Source organism: Solanum verrucosum, unplaced genomic scaffold, assembly GCF_900185275.1.
Source record: "Solanum verrucosum unplaced genomic scaffold, falcon-dt-bn FXZP01000229.1, whole genome shotgun sequence".
Lineage (NCBI taxonomy): Eukaryota > Viridiplantae > Streptophyta > Magnoliopsida > Solanales > Solanaceae > Solanum > Solanum verrucosum.
This window is the reverse complement of record NW_026020011.1, coordinates 4185479-4204805: the sequence shown is the minus strand read 5'-3', so window position 1 is coordinate 4204805 and position 19327 is coordinate 4185479. Positions and strand designations below refer to the sequence as shown.

The following is a 19327-nucleotide window of genomic DNA, read 5'->3' as shown; positions in this document are numbered from 1 at the left end:
AACTTGAATATATCAAGAAAATATAACTATTTTATTTTAGGTTTTGCCTTCAGCGTTAAATACTTATTCTCCAAATCTTTTTTTAAGATCTAATACTAAACATAATTTAATAGAGATAATTTAATAAAATACCTATATCGATAATTGTTAGGTGTGTCAAGTCAAATAATGACAAATAAAAATGAATGGAGAAAGTAATATATATTATTTCTTCTGTCCAATTTATGTGTTGCCAAAAATTTCGAAAGTCAATTAAATTTTTATCTATTTTAAATTTTAAATGATCATAATTTATAATATTTTATATATTCGATATTTTAAAATAAAATTTTAAATATTCGATCAAAAACCAAAACTTTCTTGAAGTGATTTTTGTCCTATTCTTCCACTTTAAACACGTGTTACCCATTTGTCAATATGTACGCAAACATAGTGGTCAAACATAAGTCAATAGACCGACTCATAAAAAAACTCTTCGAAAGCATAAATTATGGGGAAAGAGCATAATACATTAAAAATTATTTAAAGTTAATTTTAATCGATAAGTGAACACTTAAATTTAACTTTCAAAATGTATATAAATATTTTACGTAGCTATTGAACACTCTAACTCGTATTTATTAGAAGTGTGTAAAAATCAAATAATTTTTTTTTATTGATTTATTATTATTGGGTTAACATGTTCTTTATGGTTTAATAAAAAAAAGTTATTGGGTTATTGATTTGATTTTGATTTTTTAATTTTGGATTATTGGTAAATCTATAACCCATTTATATTATAATAATTTATTATTTATGTCTACATAAATATTTAATATTAATAAATATTGTCCTAGTTTTTTATTTGTGTTGCACTTGTAAAGTTCTTTTCATGTTAGTTACTATTATTCATATTTTATGATCATTATGTAAAGTTATATTATTGTCCTATCCAGTGACGGACCTAGGATTTTCATGAAGTGGGTTCAAGATATAAAAATATACCTAATATTATTTGTAATTTTTATGAGGCTAACAACATACATATCTGACTATTCTAAACAATGTTAATACATTTGAAAAAAAATTACATTGACTTATGAATGAGACGGTAAATAACAAGATGAACGAAAAACTAGGCTTCAATATAAACTAAGAAAATAAAAGAATATTATGAATGATTTCTCTTCATTCAACATTTAACAAATAAAAACAAAATATTAAACAAAATAATTATAACCTTAATTTCAGAATCAAATATATAGAAATATACATAATATTATTTGTAATGTTTTGTTGATTTTAGAATGACAAGAGATTTTTTAGTTGAAGAAATAAAAAATAACCACAATAATCATATATGTATATATAAAGACTAGAATCAAGAGCGAAAAACATTCAACAAAGAAGAAGACAAAAGGGTTTTTAGAATTGAGAATAATAGGGATTAGTGCCTTTTTAGTTGAGTTTTTTTTTTAAAAATAAATTAAAAACAAAAAGGACAAAAGTTGTTGACTATTGAACTTTTAATTGTAAAAGTAAAAAGTTGTTCTACTTTTTATAGTTTCTTAGTAACTAAAAGGACAAAAATTACACCTACATAGAGGACAAAACTATGTGGGAACGTTTTATATATCAAAAAAACGAATTAAAACTAATATGTGGCAATGAGGATTCGATCCCGGGTTGGCTGGGAAAATTGAACCCCCTAAACCACTCTGCTAAGCTTCAGACTTGTGTTAGTGGGTTCAAAATTTAAAATATACATATAAAATTTTAAAAACTGATTAAATATACATATATATGTACAGTGTTATTTTCCAACGAAGTGGGTTCATATGAACCCACTTGAACCACTGTAGGTCCGCCCCTGGTCCTATCGCTGTAAATTATTTGAGAAGTCATATATTTGTTTTATAAGAATTTTCTTATTGGTTAAATCGAAAATTGAACCTTTTAACGATCAATAATCGTAAACAAAAAATCAATATAAAACATCTTATTGATTTGACTATTAATTTAACGTATTTAAAAATAAAAAACCAATAAACCAAATTAACAATATAAAAATTAAACCAAACCTACCAATACAAACCCCCTAATAATGTTCACTATATTTCGTAAACACTCAATGTTAATATAATACATAAATTTTTAAAAATCTAGATAATCATCTTGTGGGAGATAAAGAAGCTTTTCACACAAATCGTAATCCAAATTTAATAAGAGGATAATGAACTCCTTAAAAATACTAACATTTATGAATGACAACATAGGACATGTGGGAGATAAAGAAGCTTTTCACACAAATCGTAGTCCAAATTTAATAGGAGGATAATGAACTCCTTAAAAATACTTACTAACATTTATGAATGACAACATAGGACATGCCAAATGACATTTTTGTACTTATCTCCAATAACGTTTCTAAGTGAGGATAATGAACTCCTTTAAAATTAGTATTTTACGTTTAAACGGTACATAAAAAATTGGAGTTTAAGAATTAAATGGAATAAGATTAAGATGAAGTATCAAAATGAAAAATGAGGACAACTTTAACAGACTATGTATGTGTTTGATCTTTTTCTACTGAATCCTTTGTCTATTAATTTATTACGGACATAATATGTTAAATTTTTTTACAAAGGTTGTTGTGCTATCCATCTTTTAAACATATGAAAGCTCTCTTCACGCTTGTACGCTGGAGCTGTGTGCCCTCCTCCCTAATTGGAAAATAAATAAATAGAACAAAACATTTGAGAAATAACTATAGAGTTTGAGAATAAAGATAATTATATATATAAAAAATGAATTGAACAAAATTCTTACCTTTATTGTTGCGTATGTCATATAATTCGAGTAAGACTTTGTGTAACTATAAATCAAATATATAAAATTTAGAATTTCATGACAATCGTATTCGTATTGTCTTGTCTAATTTAAAACTAAAACTTGAAGAGCCATACCCTCCAACTTGTCCATCAACCATCCATGGACGCCACTCATCAATAATTGAATAATTTAGATACTTTATCCATGCTTGTGTCGATTGGAAAGGAACAATCATGTCATGATCGCCGCTGGTTATTAAAAAATAAATTGTTATTTATATACTTTATAGTAACTTCAGCTAAATCATATTATAGTATGAATTGTGAAAGTATTAGACCTGTATATAAGTGATCGATAACCTTTTGAACTAAGATTTACATGGTAAGGTATACTATTCTTGAAAGTAATTTTGTAACTTGTATACGCAATAGTTTGCTTACATCTCGTCCATGGTCTTCTTATAGTATCCTAATCAAAGAAGATCAAAAAAATCTTTTAATATATAGTTCTTAGCAATATTTACAATACATGTACAAATAAAATGAATTGAAATACCTTTCTAACATGGAGAGCTTCTTGAACTCTCGGGTCATTTGCCCAATAAGTGGCGAGCTTGTTTGTGGCGACCTACAATAAAAAGGAATATACCGTCAAATCTCGTTATAGTGATAATGTTTATTTTAAAATTTCATGATTGTTATAAAGAGAGGCTATTAAATATGTACACCAATATTTAACGTTTTGATTTTATTAAGTTAGTATAAACAATAGAACGCAAAAAATTAGTTTAATAATTTTGTGTACCAAGAAAAAGAAATGTATTTGTTAATCAATTTATCAAAAATTTAGAAAGAATATGAATGTTAAAAAATACAAATATTGGTAAAGTTATGACTATAACTAATGGAGATCAATCATCATTTAAATGCATTTTTTTTGGGATAAATTTACTATGTGAATGACGCTAATGATGATCATCATACCTATTTTAATATTTATTTTTATGCACAATATATTTCTTATAAAATAGTATTACACAATATTTTAATATGCAGACTATTTTAAAGAGTAGTTATACAAAGGGTATACTGTTATAATGAATATTACTGCCCGTTATAGATAGAATGTTATTATAGAGAAGTATAATATAACATGAAAAATCGAGTTTCAAAAAAAAAAATCGTACAATTATAATGAAAAATTGTTATAACAAATGACTAGTGAAAGAACGAATTTCGAAAAAATCAAATTATTATAATGAATGACTGTTATAACCAAGGTGTTTGAAATAGACTTACACGACTTTCTTGACAGATGAAATCCTCTTCAAGAGACCTTCTTTCATTAGACGATTGGGGTGGGTGGAAATCAGTGTCTGTTCCACATTCAGACTCTAGTATATGCACAATATTTATACCACTCACAAGCTACAAAATTGCATTACAAGAATATTATTGTATTACCTAAGTTTAAAATTAAAACAAATTCGAAATGTAACAAAAACAAAAAGAATGTAACCTTACATTCTTGAACATTTTAAAGTTTTCAACACATTGTTTGTTGGTAGGATCTATGTTTAGATAATCGCCTTTGCAAAACTCGTTCAACGACTGATACAACAAGATCCAAATTATCATTTTTGTGTCATTGTGTTTGTATGATACAAAGTTAATGTATTATGAAATAAGGAATGTACCAACCTCATAAAGTTCGTCAGATATTAGCCCCATACCATGACAAAAAGGAATTTGGTAATTGTCTTCCTCAGGAAATGTTACTGGATTTCCAAGTGAATAGCCCTTAAAGGATATTACCATCTAATTAAAACAATATTTTCTTCCGTGCTTGATATATCTTGAAATTGAACAAAAAGGAATGAATATAAAACCTTAAGATTGATTAATGGCTCTTTGCCTGCTTCAATTCCTGCATTTGCATAACATAAAACACTTTGGCAAGTGAAGCTACACATTCATATTACGTACAATATTAACATGTCCTTACCATTTGATAATAGTTGAATAATAACTGGAATTGTAATGCCTGAATATGAGTCTCCAGAAACATAGAAAGGGTTCGAAATGAATTCTGGATGATTAACAAACCACTGCAAAATAAATCGCGAGTTAGTTCTCTGTTTTATACTTGTTAATGTTTTCATTTTCTTATGGTTAAGACGAATCAATGATTTCTAAAAATAAGAAGGAAAAAGTATATTAAGTGAGAACAGGTCGACGAGAGGGAGTTGCTCGGATGGTTAGCACCCCTCACTTCCAACTCGAAGGTTGCGAGTTCGAGTCACCAAGGGAGCAAAAGGGGTGAGAACAGGTCCGTAGTCCTTTAAGTAAATAATTGAACATTCAATTAAGTGCTTTCTTGTAAAATGGATGCCAACAAATAAAGAAAAATATAAAATATCTAATTTTACAGAGGAACAACGGGTTCACATGCCTCATATTTAACCCTAAATTTCGTCTCTATGTGGGAGAAATCTATTGAAAAGCATTTTCGTTGCTAATTAATGCAAAATGAGGAGTTTATGGAGGAATACATGAAAATTCAAAGTTAATTCTGTTTACTAGTCCACATATATATTAAGTTCATGAACTTTAAACAATGTATCAAATATACCTTTCTTAGAAATTCATAGACGTGATCACATGCTTGTAGATCAGTACACTTGTATGCGGAAGTTGTTGCATACGAGAACCCGGTATTAACAGGCTGCTCCAAAAATAATATGCTCGCAAACTAACAAATATAAGGAATACATTATTTCATGATAATGTGCATTAGAATATAAGTATTTCGATGAAGAAAAAAATAAGAAATTATGTGTCACCTTAGTCCATGAATATGGACTTGAAACAAGAATTGGTAGGCTTCCATTGTATGCCTTTTGGCCAAACTCCAATGGACCTATAAAAAATTATCATGATAACTAACATGCTATCACTTGTTAAATTTAATATTCTATAACTTAAATCTATTAAATATTTACCTACTTCGTATGCTAACCCCGAGAAGGATGAGCAACCGGGCCCTCCGGTTAGCCATAGCAAGAGCGGATCTTGACTCGGGTCAGATTCTGATTTAACAAAGTAATAAAATAGTTGCACTTCTTCCGATTTGCCAACTCCGATGTATCTGAGAATTTCAAAATTCATCACTTCTAAGTTAAGTTGTTACTGAATATAAAAACGTGTCATCCTTTTTGATACTAACTAAAAAGAAAATCATATCAAATAAATTGAAAAAAAAGGGAGTATATATAAGTTTTGCCATTTTTATCCAACTAAATAACTGTTTATTTGTAAAATCAATATATTTACAATCCGTTAACTCAAACGAGTTCTAAGGCTTTTAAAACCTTATGATCTCAGACATATCATAACATTTATGTGGTTACAAGACTCTTGAACATGATACATGAAAAAAAAACATAAATTATGTATGCTAGTACTCAAGAAATTAAGAGCTAAAAACTCCACATTAATGAGAAATTAAATAGAAAAAAATATATGAAGTTAATTACCCAGTCTGGAGATAAAAAGGAAGAGGGCCATCAAAACCAGGAAGATATTCAACAATTGAGCTATTCTGAGGAACACTTTGTACATGTAGAAATAAAGTAAAAAGAAAAAGAAGATGAAACATTGTAAAAATACGTATAATTATAGATTTAATGTCTGAGGATGTTAGTTATATAATTTTTCCAAAGTTGAAATTGAATTTGATTTATTTTCATTGAAAAATCTAAGTTTTATTCAAGCTTTATTTAATCAAAACATGTTAGCTACTAAGGGCCTTGTTTAGAAATCAGATCCTAATTTCTAGGACTTGTTAATTACAAGTCAAAACAATTATGCAACATGATAATTATAAAAGAAAATGTTTATTTTTCACACCATAATTATAATATACTCCATGTGGCAAATTGTTTAGTTTTTCACACCATAATTATAATATACTCCATGTGGTATGTTTTGTTGCATAAATATGTTATAATTATATAATGTATATGAAAATTGAAAGATAATCTTATCCCCAATTATTGTCATTTACTAAATTTAATTTAGTTTGTAAAACTAATAGCGCAGCGAAGCCAAATTCAATCAAGGAAAGGGGGCTTATTTTTCCTAAGGCTGATTCATCCTATTCAAATTTAGCTATGCTAATGGAAGAGGAAAAGTTTTCAGATGAGATGGACCCCCTACTTTATGATGATATTTTTGGGTTGCAATATGTTGTAATATTTTTGTGTTCCTAGATTTTAGGAGCTTCCAAAGGCGTATGGATGTATAGTAATATTTTCATGGTAATTCAAAGAAGTAAATGTAAAACTCCGAAAGTTGCTAAGCTAAGGTTCAAATCATTCTTCATTTGCGTGTAAATTCATATCGGGTTATTCTTAAATTGTTCTTGAGATTTAAGGTCAATTTATTAGTGTGTGGATGAATTTGAATATGAAAAGGTCACAAGAATCCCCTAACACAAAGTTGAGTTGAAAACTTCCTTACGATTAAGTTTTGACATAAGATTCTACTTAGGTAAACTTCAAACGATCATATCTCTCAGCACGTAATGAATTAGGTGGCCCATGACTAGGGGTGTACAAGCCAAACCGAACCGATGAACCAAATTAAACCGAAAAAAACCGATTTGTGGTTTGGCTTGATTGGTTTGGCGTTGAAAAAAAAATTTGATCACTCTTGGTCTAATTTGGTATTAAAAGAAAAAAAGTCAAACCGAACCCAAACCAAACCGACATAGTATTATATATATATTGATTTTATTTTATTTATAGATAAAAAATATTATTTATAATCTACTTTGTTAATATATTTTTAGTTAGTTTATAGTTTTCAATGTTTAGCTATATTATTTCATATTTGAGCTTGTAAAGTTTTGTAAATATTTTATTTTGTAGTAAGATCAGAAGTTACAATTATATTGTTATAGTTTTTCAAATTCGAAGTTAATAATTTACTTTGTAAATATTTTGTTTGTATTTAGTTTGACTGTAGCCTTTAATCTTATTAATTTAACATAATGAACGTTGATATTTCAATAAAAGTATTTTGTACTCATGTGAATTTTACCGTCTTTTTAAATATTTATGTTCATTTAACATTTTTAAAGTTTAGCTTATCACACATGTAAGTGAAAATATGTTTATTCTCTTTTTCAAACACCTTATAGTTGTAAAAAACCAAAAAAACCCAAAAGAAATGACTAAAGCCGAAAACGAAAAACCCGACTTTATATGGTTTGATTTGGTTTTTAGATTTAATAGACCGACATAATTGGTTTAGGTTTTTTTAATGAAAAACAAACCAAATCGACCTATGTACACCCCTACCCATGACCTATCAAATTGAAGGTCTATGAGTCTTCTTTCCAACTCCACTAAGTTTGTTTCATTTCGAGTTCATAGTATTAAGTTATGACCATTTTATCAGAGAAGTCAAATTTTGGAGGTCCCATTCCTACAAATCAATTTATGGATCGTAGTTTGGACTCGTAGAATGAAATTCTGAGCCTTAAAATTTAATAAGAATTCCACGGATGAGATCTATGGTTCGTAAAACAAACCACAAACCATAGATGGCCCATAGAAGGTTTTCGTCAGCTTTTAAGAGGGGCAAATCAGTCTTTTTCCACCCCCTCTAAGCCTAAACCATAATATTTTTATACCTAGTTAAGGGTATAAACAATGTTAATCAATCCTTTTACATTCATTAACACTCCCAAGTCTTAGAGCAAGGATCCAAGAGGAGAGAACTAGGGTTTTCAAGCCAATCTCCGAGTTTCGCCAATAACATTGTTCTTCCAGGTATGTAAGACTACTTATAGTGATGGACTGAGTTCGTCCTTACGCCCTACATCTACTTTCTATCAATAAATAATAATATAGGGTTACATACTTGATTTTTATAATTCTTGAGATGAGTTTTGTTGTTGAGTTCTGAGTTATATTCCTAACTTTTGAGTTGTTATATCTTGCATTGAGATTCTTGAGTTTATTGTTCAAGTCTATTTTTCAGCATGAACCCTATTATTGAGAATTTTAAAACCTAACTCTTCTATCTTGAATTAATTTTGAGAAAGTAAAAACGAGTTTTGAGTAGAGTTTAAAGAATGATTTACAGTAAAGTTTAAGGGGACTAATTGATTCCAAATGTATCATTTTAACATTGAGAAAGAAAACTTTGATTCTCATAAAGAGTTAAAAGAGTTTCCAGAGATAATTAAGGCACTGCCTCTTAAAGATGAGCTTTTGAGTAATTACCTAAACAATAGAGAAATAGTATTTTTACTTGAGCATGAGTATATTTTTATTGGGAGAAATATTGAGCACTGATATGGAGATGAATTCAGACAACTCACATTCCTCATAAACCATGTACTAACATGGGCAAATGATCATACTTTTAGACGACTCCCTATTGCTTTCGAGCATAGCTTTAGTGGATCCACTTAATTGAGATGTTCTATATCCATGCAAGGTATAGGACTGATCTGGTAGTGTGGGTGAGATGTTGTATCATCACGTTGCTTATAGTGATGGTTGTGTGTTAGAGAATGTAACACCCCGAAAATTTTTAAGTTAAGACTCGAACCATTCTTCATTTACTTGTAGGGCATATTGGGTGATTCTTAAATTGCCCATGTGTGTAAAGGTAAATTGTCAGGACCCAGGCTTACACCCTGGACGTGACCGACACTCGAGAACCATTGCTGGTTCCCAAGTGAACCCTCATTATGGCTCTTCCTCCTTATTTATAACCTTAGATGAAATTATCACACCATCATTATCACGATAAGAACATTAACCTTCTCCTTCTAACATCATTCCACTACTAAAAGGACCTCTGAAAAGCTATCTCTCATACCCTTTTGAGCTCATTACTATCTTATTCTCAAAACTTGACTTGATTTCTCATCTTACCATCTTCCCCTTAGGTCTAAAGCTGACACTTGGAAGCTATGGACCTATTCCATCATCTCTAAACTGGTCTAAATCCCTTTTTTACAACTTGAGTACTATTTGCTCACTTATTATACCTCATTACTTAATCGGTTTTATAATCTTTGGAACATCATGACCCTCTCAAACAAATCATAAGCCCAGCTTAAATTTATCACTTCATGAATAATCTGTGCTTCTATTCAACACATATATTTAGTCTCCTCCAACACGATAGCACATCGACATCAACTCTATTCTGGTTAAAAGTATACTCTATCTCATGTAGATTAGTAACTATTCCTCTTCCTTCTATCAAAAACTCTCTACAACATTTTTATTCCTTATGCCACTCATAAATGAACTCATCACTTATAACTAACTGGTTGCATAATTGCAATAACATAATCTGCCTCATCACTATCTCCCTTTCATAGATTACTAAACCTCTACATACTTTCCTCTAATTCTGGGTACTTTCACTACTACTGCTCATAATTTCGTAACTCATGCTACGTTTTTGGATGAGAATACTACCCAAGCTCTAAACATACTTCCTCATAAGGATCTCAACTGAAACAAGGATTAGATAAGAGAGTACAACTCGCTTTTAACTTGAACGCACAAATCATATGAACATGAGTGCATTCCTTTGAAACTCAACACTTAACTCACACATGGGCTTCTTTCAAGCCCCTTTGGAGTCTCATGACTTCATCAAGATTTTGCTATGAGCAAGTCATTGATAAAGAACTGACTTTGCTTTTCAACCACCTCTAGTATGAGAAGTAGTCGAATGGATATGAGAACGCACTAGTTAGAATGAGTCTCTATGAAATAGCTCTATTGCACGATTCAGAGTATGAAAGAAGGGAAATTTTTCCTAAATGTTTGTAGTCACTTATTTATAGTAGTGGGGCCCTCACAACCACAAATAAGATCCTACTTGACACGACTTCTTAGACACCTTAAAATACTTGAACTCTGTGCTCTGATACCAAGTTTGTCACAACCCGAGTCTACACCCTGAATGTGGCCGGCACTCCAAAACCATTGTTGGTCCCTAAGTGAACCCTCATCCTGGCTCTTTCTTCTTATTTATAATCTTAGATGGAATTATCACACCATCATTATCACGATAAGAACATTAACCTTCTCCTTCTAACATCATTCCACTACTAAAAGGACTTCTGAAAAGCTATCTCACATACCCTTTTGAGCTCATTACTATCTTATTCTCAAAACTTGACTTGATTTCTCATCTTACCATCTTCCCCTTAGGTCTAAAGCTGACACTTGGAAGATATGGACCTATTCTATCATCTCTAAACTGGTCTAAATCCCCTTTTTACAACTTAAGTACTATTTGCTCACTTATTATACCTCATTACTTAATCGATTCTATAATCTTTGGAACATCATGACCCTCTCAAACAAATCATAAGCCCAGCTTAAATTTATCACTTCATGAATAATCTGTGCTTCTATTCAACACATATATTTAGTCTCCTCCAACACGATATCACATCGATATTAACTCTATTCTAGTTAAAAGTATACTCTATCTCATGCAGATTAGTAACTATTCCTCTTCCTTCTATCAAAAACTCTCTACAATATTTTTATTCCTTATGCCACTCATAAAAGAACTCATCACTTATATCTAACTGGTTGTATGATTGCAATAACATAATCTGCCCCATCACTATCTCCCTTTCATAGATTAGTAAACCTCTACATACTTTCCTCTAATTTTGGGTACTTTCACTACTACTGCTCATAATTTCGTAACTCATGCTACCTTTTTGGATGAGAATACTACCCAAGCCCTAAACATACTTCCTCATAAGGATCTCAGCTGAAACAAGGATTAGATAAGAGAGTACAACTCGCTTTTAGCTTGAACGCACAAATCATATGAACATGAGCGCATTCCTTTGAATCTCAACACTTAACTCACACATGGGCTTCTTTCAAGCCCCTTTGGAGTCTCATGACTTCATCAAGATTTTGCTATGAGCAAGTCATTGATAAAGAACTGACTTTGCTTTTCAACCACCTCTAGTATGAGAAGTAGTCGAATGGATATGAGAACGCACTAGTTAGAATGAGTCTCTATGACATAGCTCTATTGCACGATTCAGAGTATGAAAGAAGGGAAATTTTTCCTAAATGTCTGTAGTCACTTATTTATAGTAGTGGGGCCCTCACAACCACAAATAAGATCCTACTTGACACGACTTCTTAGACACCTTAGAATACTTGAACTCTGTGCTCTGATACCAAGTTTGTCACAACCCGAGTCTACACCCTGAATGTGGCCGGCACTCCAAAACCATTGTTGGTCCCTAAGTGAACCCTCATCCTGGCTCTTTCTTCTTATTTATAATCTTAGATGGAATTATCACACCATCATTATCACGATAAGAACATTAGCCTTCTCCTTCTAACATCACTCCACTACTAAAAGGACCTCTGAAAAGCTATCTCACATACCCTTTTGAGCTCATTACTATCTTATTCTCAACACTTGAATTGATTTCTCATCTTATCATCTCCCCCTTAGGTCTAAAGCTGACACTTGGAAGCTATGGACCTATTCCATCATCTCTAAATTGGTCTACATCCCCTTTTTACAACTTAAGTACTATCTGCTCATTTATTATACCTCATTACTTAATCGGTTCTATAACCTTTGGAACATCATGACCATAACTTAAAAGAACTAAGGAATGACTTGAATGAATTCTCTTTAATTATTTTTGGAACTTAAGGTGCTATATCTAGTGACCGAACCTTAATACTTAAGAAATTTTAAATTCCATGGTAAAATCCTACTCACAACGAAGAAGGGTTTGAGTCTTAGTTCAAAAAATTTCTGGGGTGTTGCATAAATCATTTAGTGTGGGAATGATTTTGTATATGAATTAAGGCCACTAGAATCCCCTAGCACAAAGTTGAGTTGAAAGTTTCCTTACCGATTAAGTTTTGATGTAAAATTCTACTTGGGTCAACTTCAAACGACCATATCTCTTCGGATATAAAGATTTATGTGGACCATAACCTATCAAATTAAAGGTCTTTGAATTATTTTTCCAATGCCACCAAGTTTTCATCATTCCACTTTCGGAGTAGAGTGTTATGATCATTTTACTAAATAATGTAGTGCAGTTCCGTTTTAGCCGCGGGAAAATTCTAAATAAGATAGTTTTCTTCTCCTTATACCAGTAGAAAAACCTTAAAAACTGATTTCTTATCACCTATAAAGTCTTATCATTTTTCTATCTGCTTGATTTTCTTTTTGAACCTTTCATCTTTAATTCGTTTTACCTCCAAATTCCTTCATCTTCACATCAATTTAATCCTACAAATAAAATGTATAATATTAAGCACAATTCATAAAATCCATGATCAAAAAGAACAAATATAAATAATAAATGTGAGGCAAAAAATAATTAAAAATATGTATTTTGACCTCACATCAAATGGTTAAAGTGAATGACATGTTTTTAGTTTGTAAAACTAGTAATACTACTTTATGGTGATATTTTTGTGTTGCAATATGTTGTAATATTTTTGTGTTCCTAGATTTTAGGAGCTTCCAAAGGCCTATAGAGGTATATTAATATTTTCATGGTAATTTAAATAAGTAAATGCAGCACTCCGAAAATTGCTAAGCAAAGGTCTGAATCATATTTCATTTGCGTGTAAAGTAGTATCGGGTTATTATTAAATTGTTCTTGGGATTTAAGGTCAATTCTTTAGTGTGAGAATGAATTTGAATATGAATTAAGGTCAAAAGAATCCCCTAGCACAAAGTTGAGTTGAAAACTTCCTTACCGATTAAGTTTTGACATAAGATTCTACTTAGGTCAACTTCGAACGATCATATCTCTCAGCACAGAATGAATTAGGTGGCCCATGACCTATCAAATTGAAGGTCTATGAGTCCTCTCCAACTCCACTAAGTTTTCCTCATTTCAAGTTCGAAGTAAAAAGTTATGACTGTTTAACCAGAGACTACCGCAACAGAGTTTACTGACAATTCCTACGAATTGCTTTTACAAGCCATAGAAATTTCGATGACCCACATTGTCAACTCGTAGAAAACTTTATAGAAGTCAAATATTGGGGTCCCATTCCTACAGATTCATCTACGGGTCGTAGTTTGGACCCGTAGAATGAAATTCTAAGCCTTAAAATTTAATACAAATTCCACGGATGGGATCTACGGTCCGTTAAACAAACCAAGAATCGTAGATGGCCCCGTAGAAAGTTTTGGTCAGCTTTTAAGAGGGGTAGTTCTGTCTTTTCTCGGCCCTTCTAAGCCTAAATCATAACGTTTTTACACCAAATTAATGGTTTAAACAATGTTAATCAATCCTTTTATGTTCATTAACACTCCCAAGTCTTAGAGAAAAGAACCAAGTGGAGAAAACTAGGGTTTTTAAGTTAATCTCTGAGTTTTTCCAAGAACACCGTTCTTCCAGGTATGTAAGACTACTTATAGTGATGGACTGAGTTCGTCCTCACACCTTACATCTACTTTCAATTAATAAAGAATAATCTAGATGGGTCACATCCTTGATTTTATAATTCTTGAGATGTGTTTTGTTGTTGAGTTCTAAGTTATATTCCTGATTTTTGAGTTGCTATATCTGACATTGAGATTCTTAAATTGATTGTTCATGTCTATTTTTCAGCATGAACTCTATTATTGAGAATCTTTTAACCAAACTCTTCTTATATAAATTGATTTTGAGAAAGTTAAGACGAGTTTTGAAGAATGATTTTGAGTAAAGTATGATGGGACTAATCGATTCCCAAATGTACCATTTTTACATTGAGAAAGAGAACTTTGATTTTCATAAAGAGTTAAAAGAGTTCCCAGAGATAATTGAGATATTGTCTTTTAAAGAGGATTTTTTGAGTAATTACCTCAAAACAGAGAAAGAGTATTTTTACTTGAGCATGAGTATATATATATATATATATTTATTGGGAGTAGTATTGAACACTGATATAAGAATGAATTCAGATAACTCACATTCCTTATAAATCATGTAGCCAACAGGGGTAAAGGATCATACATTTTAGATGACTCCTTATTACTTTTGAGCATGGATTTAGTGGATCCACTTAGTTGAGATGTTCTATATCCCGGCAAGGTATATGACAATTCTGACAGCGTGGATGAGATGTTGTATCATCACGTTGCTCATAGTGATGATTGTCGGTTAGAGAATCTCCCAAATAGAGTTAAACGTGTATTTTTATCATATCACTTAATATGTTAAGTTTAGAGATACGTAAGTGTTGTGTCGTAATTTTCCTAACCTTTAGAAAAATCACTTCTGAAATGTTCTAAGTATAAAACAATTTGAGAAATACTTAGAAAGAGTCGCCACTTAATTTTTTAAAGAAATTAAGAAAACTTATAATTTTCAAAGATTTAAACAGAAAAAATCATTTGAAAATACCAAAGAAGGTTCGGGGTTCAATTTACACTTCGAGAAGGGTTTAAGCATTCGAAGTGTCAGCTAATATGCGGTTGACCTGCGACTTGACTAAAATATATTTGACTATTTTTAGAAAAATAACGATTTAACATAAAAAATAATAACTTACAATAATTGATTAACTTTAAGAAAATGATTAAATAAATGACGCATTTTTATTTCTTTTTTATTTTTAGAGAAAAGGGACCTAAAATGAAACATTTGATTCGAAATACAAGTGATTGGAATATTAATAAAACTAGATTAATTAGAATTTATTTAATTCATTTTAAAATAACTTAAACCAATTTAATATATTAAAGCATGAAAATCATTTCGAATTAATTGTAAAATAAAAGTTTTAACTAACATTTTTTGAGAAAATGACTAAGTAAGTATTTAATAATAATTTACATTATTAGATTAACTTTGAGAAAAAATTAAACAAATAGCAATTTATATTTTTTTTAGAAAATGGGACCTTAATTGAAACATTTGAATTAGAGACAAGTAATTAGGATTGAAACTAAATTAGTTGATTTTTATTTGAGTCATTTTTAGTTTATGAAAAAAACTATTTTAAACTAATAAAATAAAAGAAAAAAGTTTTGACTAAAGATTATAAATGACAATACAAAAGTTGATAAAATAAGTTTTGTTAGAAACAAAACAACTTAGATGAATAGTTCGTCTTTTGGGGAATTCAACTAGGTTAATTAAAAATTCTAAAGTTAGAGTTAAACAACAAATAATAAGTAATCGTAACTAAATAATTAAAGCGTAAAGGAGAAATGAATTTGGGCCCTTTTTGGGCCAAATTCGCTGCCATTATTGGACTTAACCCAATTCCCGTTTTTGTATACACGTGGTGTATATCAGTGTATATCGACGTGTGTATAGGTGTTTTTCATGTATCTCTTGCTTCCGAACACCTGTATTTCACCGAAGGTTGACTCGAACTGTTGGGTTGAAGCCCAACAAAGAGAGTGCGAGGAAAATGGGGTGGTCAGGCTCATCCCAAGAGGTCATTCATGCAAAGAAATATAAATAATGAGCATTAGTGACTTTACAAAAAGCAAAAAAAATAAAATAAAATAATAATAATAATAATAATAATAATAATAATAATATTATATAATATATATATACACACAGTGATATTTCTATTGACCACATTCTCTATTTGACAATAAAAGAAAAGCAATCCAACTAACTCTAGATGAATGCTCACATAATCAATCGAGCATGAATCACACTTGAACAATACATATTAGGAAACCCATTTGAATATTACAAAGAGCTCCTTCAAGGCAAGCCAAATAATTGACTAAGAACTAAGGTAAAAGAATTACTATAAGTGATTTTAATACCCAATTGGACACAAAATATTCTCAACAATAGTTCAAAGAAATATAGCCATTCCACCTTAACCTACTAAATATGAGGCTTCTTATTAGCATGCAAGCAACCAAGATCTTAAATCTATATAATATATGCAAATCACATAAACCATAGGCAAAGAAAACTTTCCGTCAAAGGCAAAATAGGGAACAAAATCTCATTTATGCATAATCACTCAATCATAGAGGATTTAAACAAGATAAATTCCACATAAAGAACTATAATCTATGAAATAAAATGCAAGAAAAATGAGCAGCCCCCTATTTAAAGCTAATGCTAATCAAAATGTTAATATGGAACAATGACAATTAGGTACATCCAAGATGAAGAATAATGAAGGCAACATAACTAATAATTACTAACTTTATTATAACAAAATAAGCTTAAACAAGGAGGAATGAAACAAAATCAAATATGGACAAAGCTACCAGATATATTGTTGAAGCAAAAGCAGAAAACACATCTTTGAACATTGTGCACTAGAGAAAGAAAAAAATAAATAAATAAAATAAAAAAATCGAGGGAGAGCATACATGCTAGGAAGTGAACTAAGCCATTATTTAAGACTAAAATAAAGTAAAATTTGTTTGTAACTAAAGTAGCAATAACAGAGGAGGTTTAATAACGGACCAAAAAATAACATAAAAAAACGAATATGCATCCAATACAAAGACATTATCAAGCATGTTATCCATCCTAACTACTTAGACCATGGTACATCATTTAAACCAAATTTACTCTTCTAAAAGCAGTAACATCAACAGGCAAACTTGCAACTAAGCTTATGAAATTTCATCAAGTCATCCTACCAGACGACCAAAGCATTCAAGGGATGAATTGGAGACAATGACCAACATAAATTAAAGCCACATATTCTACGAAATCATATTTGCACGAATCGAGATTAACGATATAAACAAACTTGCATTCTTCAGGCAGATTAGCAACTAGAATAACTCCTATCGAGAATAGCTAAACATAACCGATTGGTTCATTTGCATCCTCCGAACACATGACAAGCAAACACAGACTCTACTTCGACAAGTATGAACGGAGTAGTATTAAGATGATTAACGAATAAACAAACAAAAATCGAAATGAGCACAAACTCAGCTAAGAAAAACTTGAGAAGAGCCATAAACAGAGAAAAGCAGATCAACAGGTGATAAAATCATTCTGAATACGAAATACACATAATAGTTTCGGAAAGACTACGGAGAAGAGAAACTTACGCTCAAACTATATAAGATCAGCTCATAAACCAACTACGAAGATATCTTGATTTTAACACTCATCGAAATCGGAAAAAAAATGGAAGAGGCCAAGAGTTGTTTACCTTATTGTGGGCAGCGAACAGGGACAGGGTGAACAAGGAGTAACAACTTGACCGCCGACTTCGAACTTCCGAAAAATCCTATGTATACTAGCAGTTCACAAACAAAGGAAGAGCGTATCTATATTTAAAGTGTATTTCTCTTGAGTTCTTTCCAAAAAAAAAGTCCCCCCTCACAGTGATTGAAAAAGAGAATATATAGAAGAAGAAAAAAACATTTTACGGGGAAAAATCCATTGAGAATTCAAACAACAATTTCAATCCCCTATGCTATTTTCGAAACCACAGTAAAGGGGATGGGCAAAAGCTGATTTCCGTGAAAAGGGGGAAAGGGGATGTGAAGGTTTGACGTTGGGGTTGCTATGATATGGGTTTTGCAGGGTAGTTGAGCGAGCTTTCCAAGTTTGCAGCGCGATCTCCGCTGGGATTTCGTCTGGCGTCGGTCGTGTTCTTCGCTGGAGGAAGACGTTGGTACAAAGGTGGGGTATTGTTGGTATGTTTGTATTGCTGCTGATGTATGTTGGTGGTCTAGTGGATTCAATTTGAGAAAGGGGAGAAATGGGCTGAAAAAATGAAAAGAAAAGGCCCAAAAATAGGTATTACAAAGAGTTAGAATAAATTGATTATGTGTGGCTAAAATTGTAATTATATAATAGCCCAAACAAATTTCAATTGTAACAAAATCGAACTCAATCGATCAATTTGGTCAAAACTTAAACAAGACGAATTAATATTAATTAATTAACGAGCTTCTTATTTTTTAACGACATAAAATAATTAATTCGATTGCAAAATGATTAATTTAATCACAACTAATTAATTTGAAATTATAACTATAACTTAGACTAAAGTAAATTAATAAGATATTTAACTAGACATAAAATCTTTTGCGATGATTTTCAAATATTTATAAAATATACTAATTATACACATACATACATACATACATATATATATATATATATATATTTATATTGACAAAATTTACATAAAGAAACTCGAAAAATATTTTGAATTTATAACAAAAACTAATTAACTCAAAATTAGCCATCACTTATATTTAAAATATAATTATTATTTTTTGACGATTTTCGAATAATCAGAAAATATACTAATCATATACGTAATTATGTAAAACATATACATCATCTAAAATTTATGAAAAGTGACAAACTATTTAAAATAACTTGCAAACTATATATATATATTATTTTGGAATTTTTATAAAACTAGTTATTTTAAATCGTTTGAAATTGAAGAAGCTCGATGATTAATTTATATTGTGGAGGGTCAAAATTGGGTGTCAACAGTAAG

At 30.6% G+C, this 19327-nt stretch overlaps 2 protein-coding genes across 2 annotated transcripts in view; one reads left to right on the top strand and one right to left on the bottom strand.

Annotated features, from left to right (window-relative positions):
- LOC125819887 (probable rhamnogalacturonate lyase B) overlaps nt 1–19327 on the top strand; it is a 425441-nt gene that overhangs the window by 127263 nt on the left and 278851 nt on the right. The gene's annotated exons all lie outside the window — the stretch shown is intronic.
- On the bottom strand, nt 2619–6468 carry LOC125819900 (serine carboxypeptidase-like 11). Its single transcript, XM_049499306.1, has 14 exons — nt 6347–6468; nt 5813–5958; nt 5654–5730; nt 5443–5562; nt 4816–4918; nt 4700–4737; nt 4512–4610; nt 4335–4421; nt 4110–4238; nt 3367–3438; nt 3149–3279; nt 2946–3059; nt 2809–2854; nt 2619–2702 (listed from the first exon to the last, which is right to left on the bottom strand). The coding sequence occupies exons 1-14, from the start codon at nt 6466–6468 to the stop codon at nt 2619–2621; spliced, it is 1368 nt and encodes a 455-aa protein (XP_049355263.1).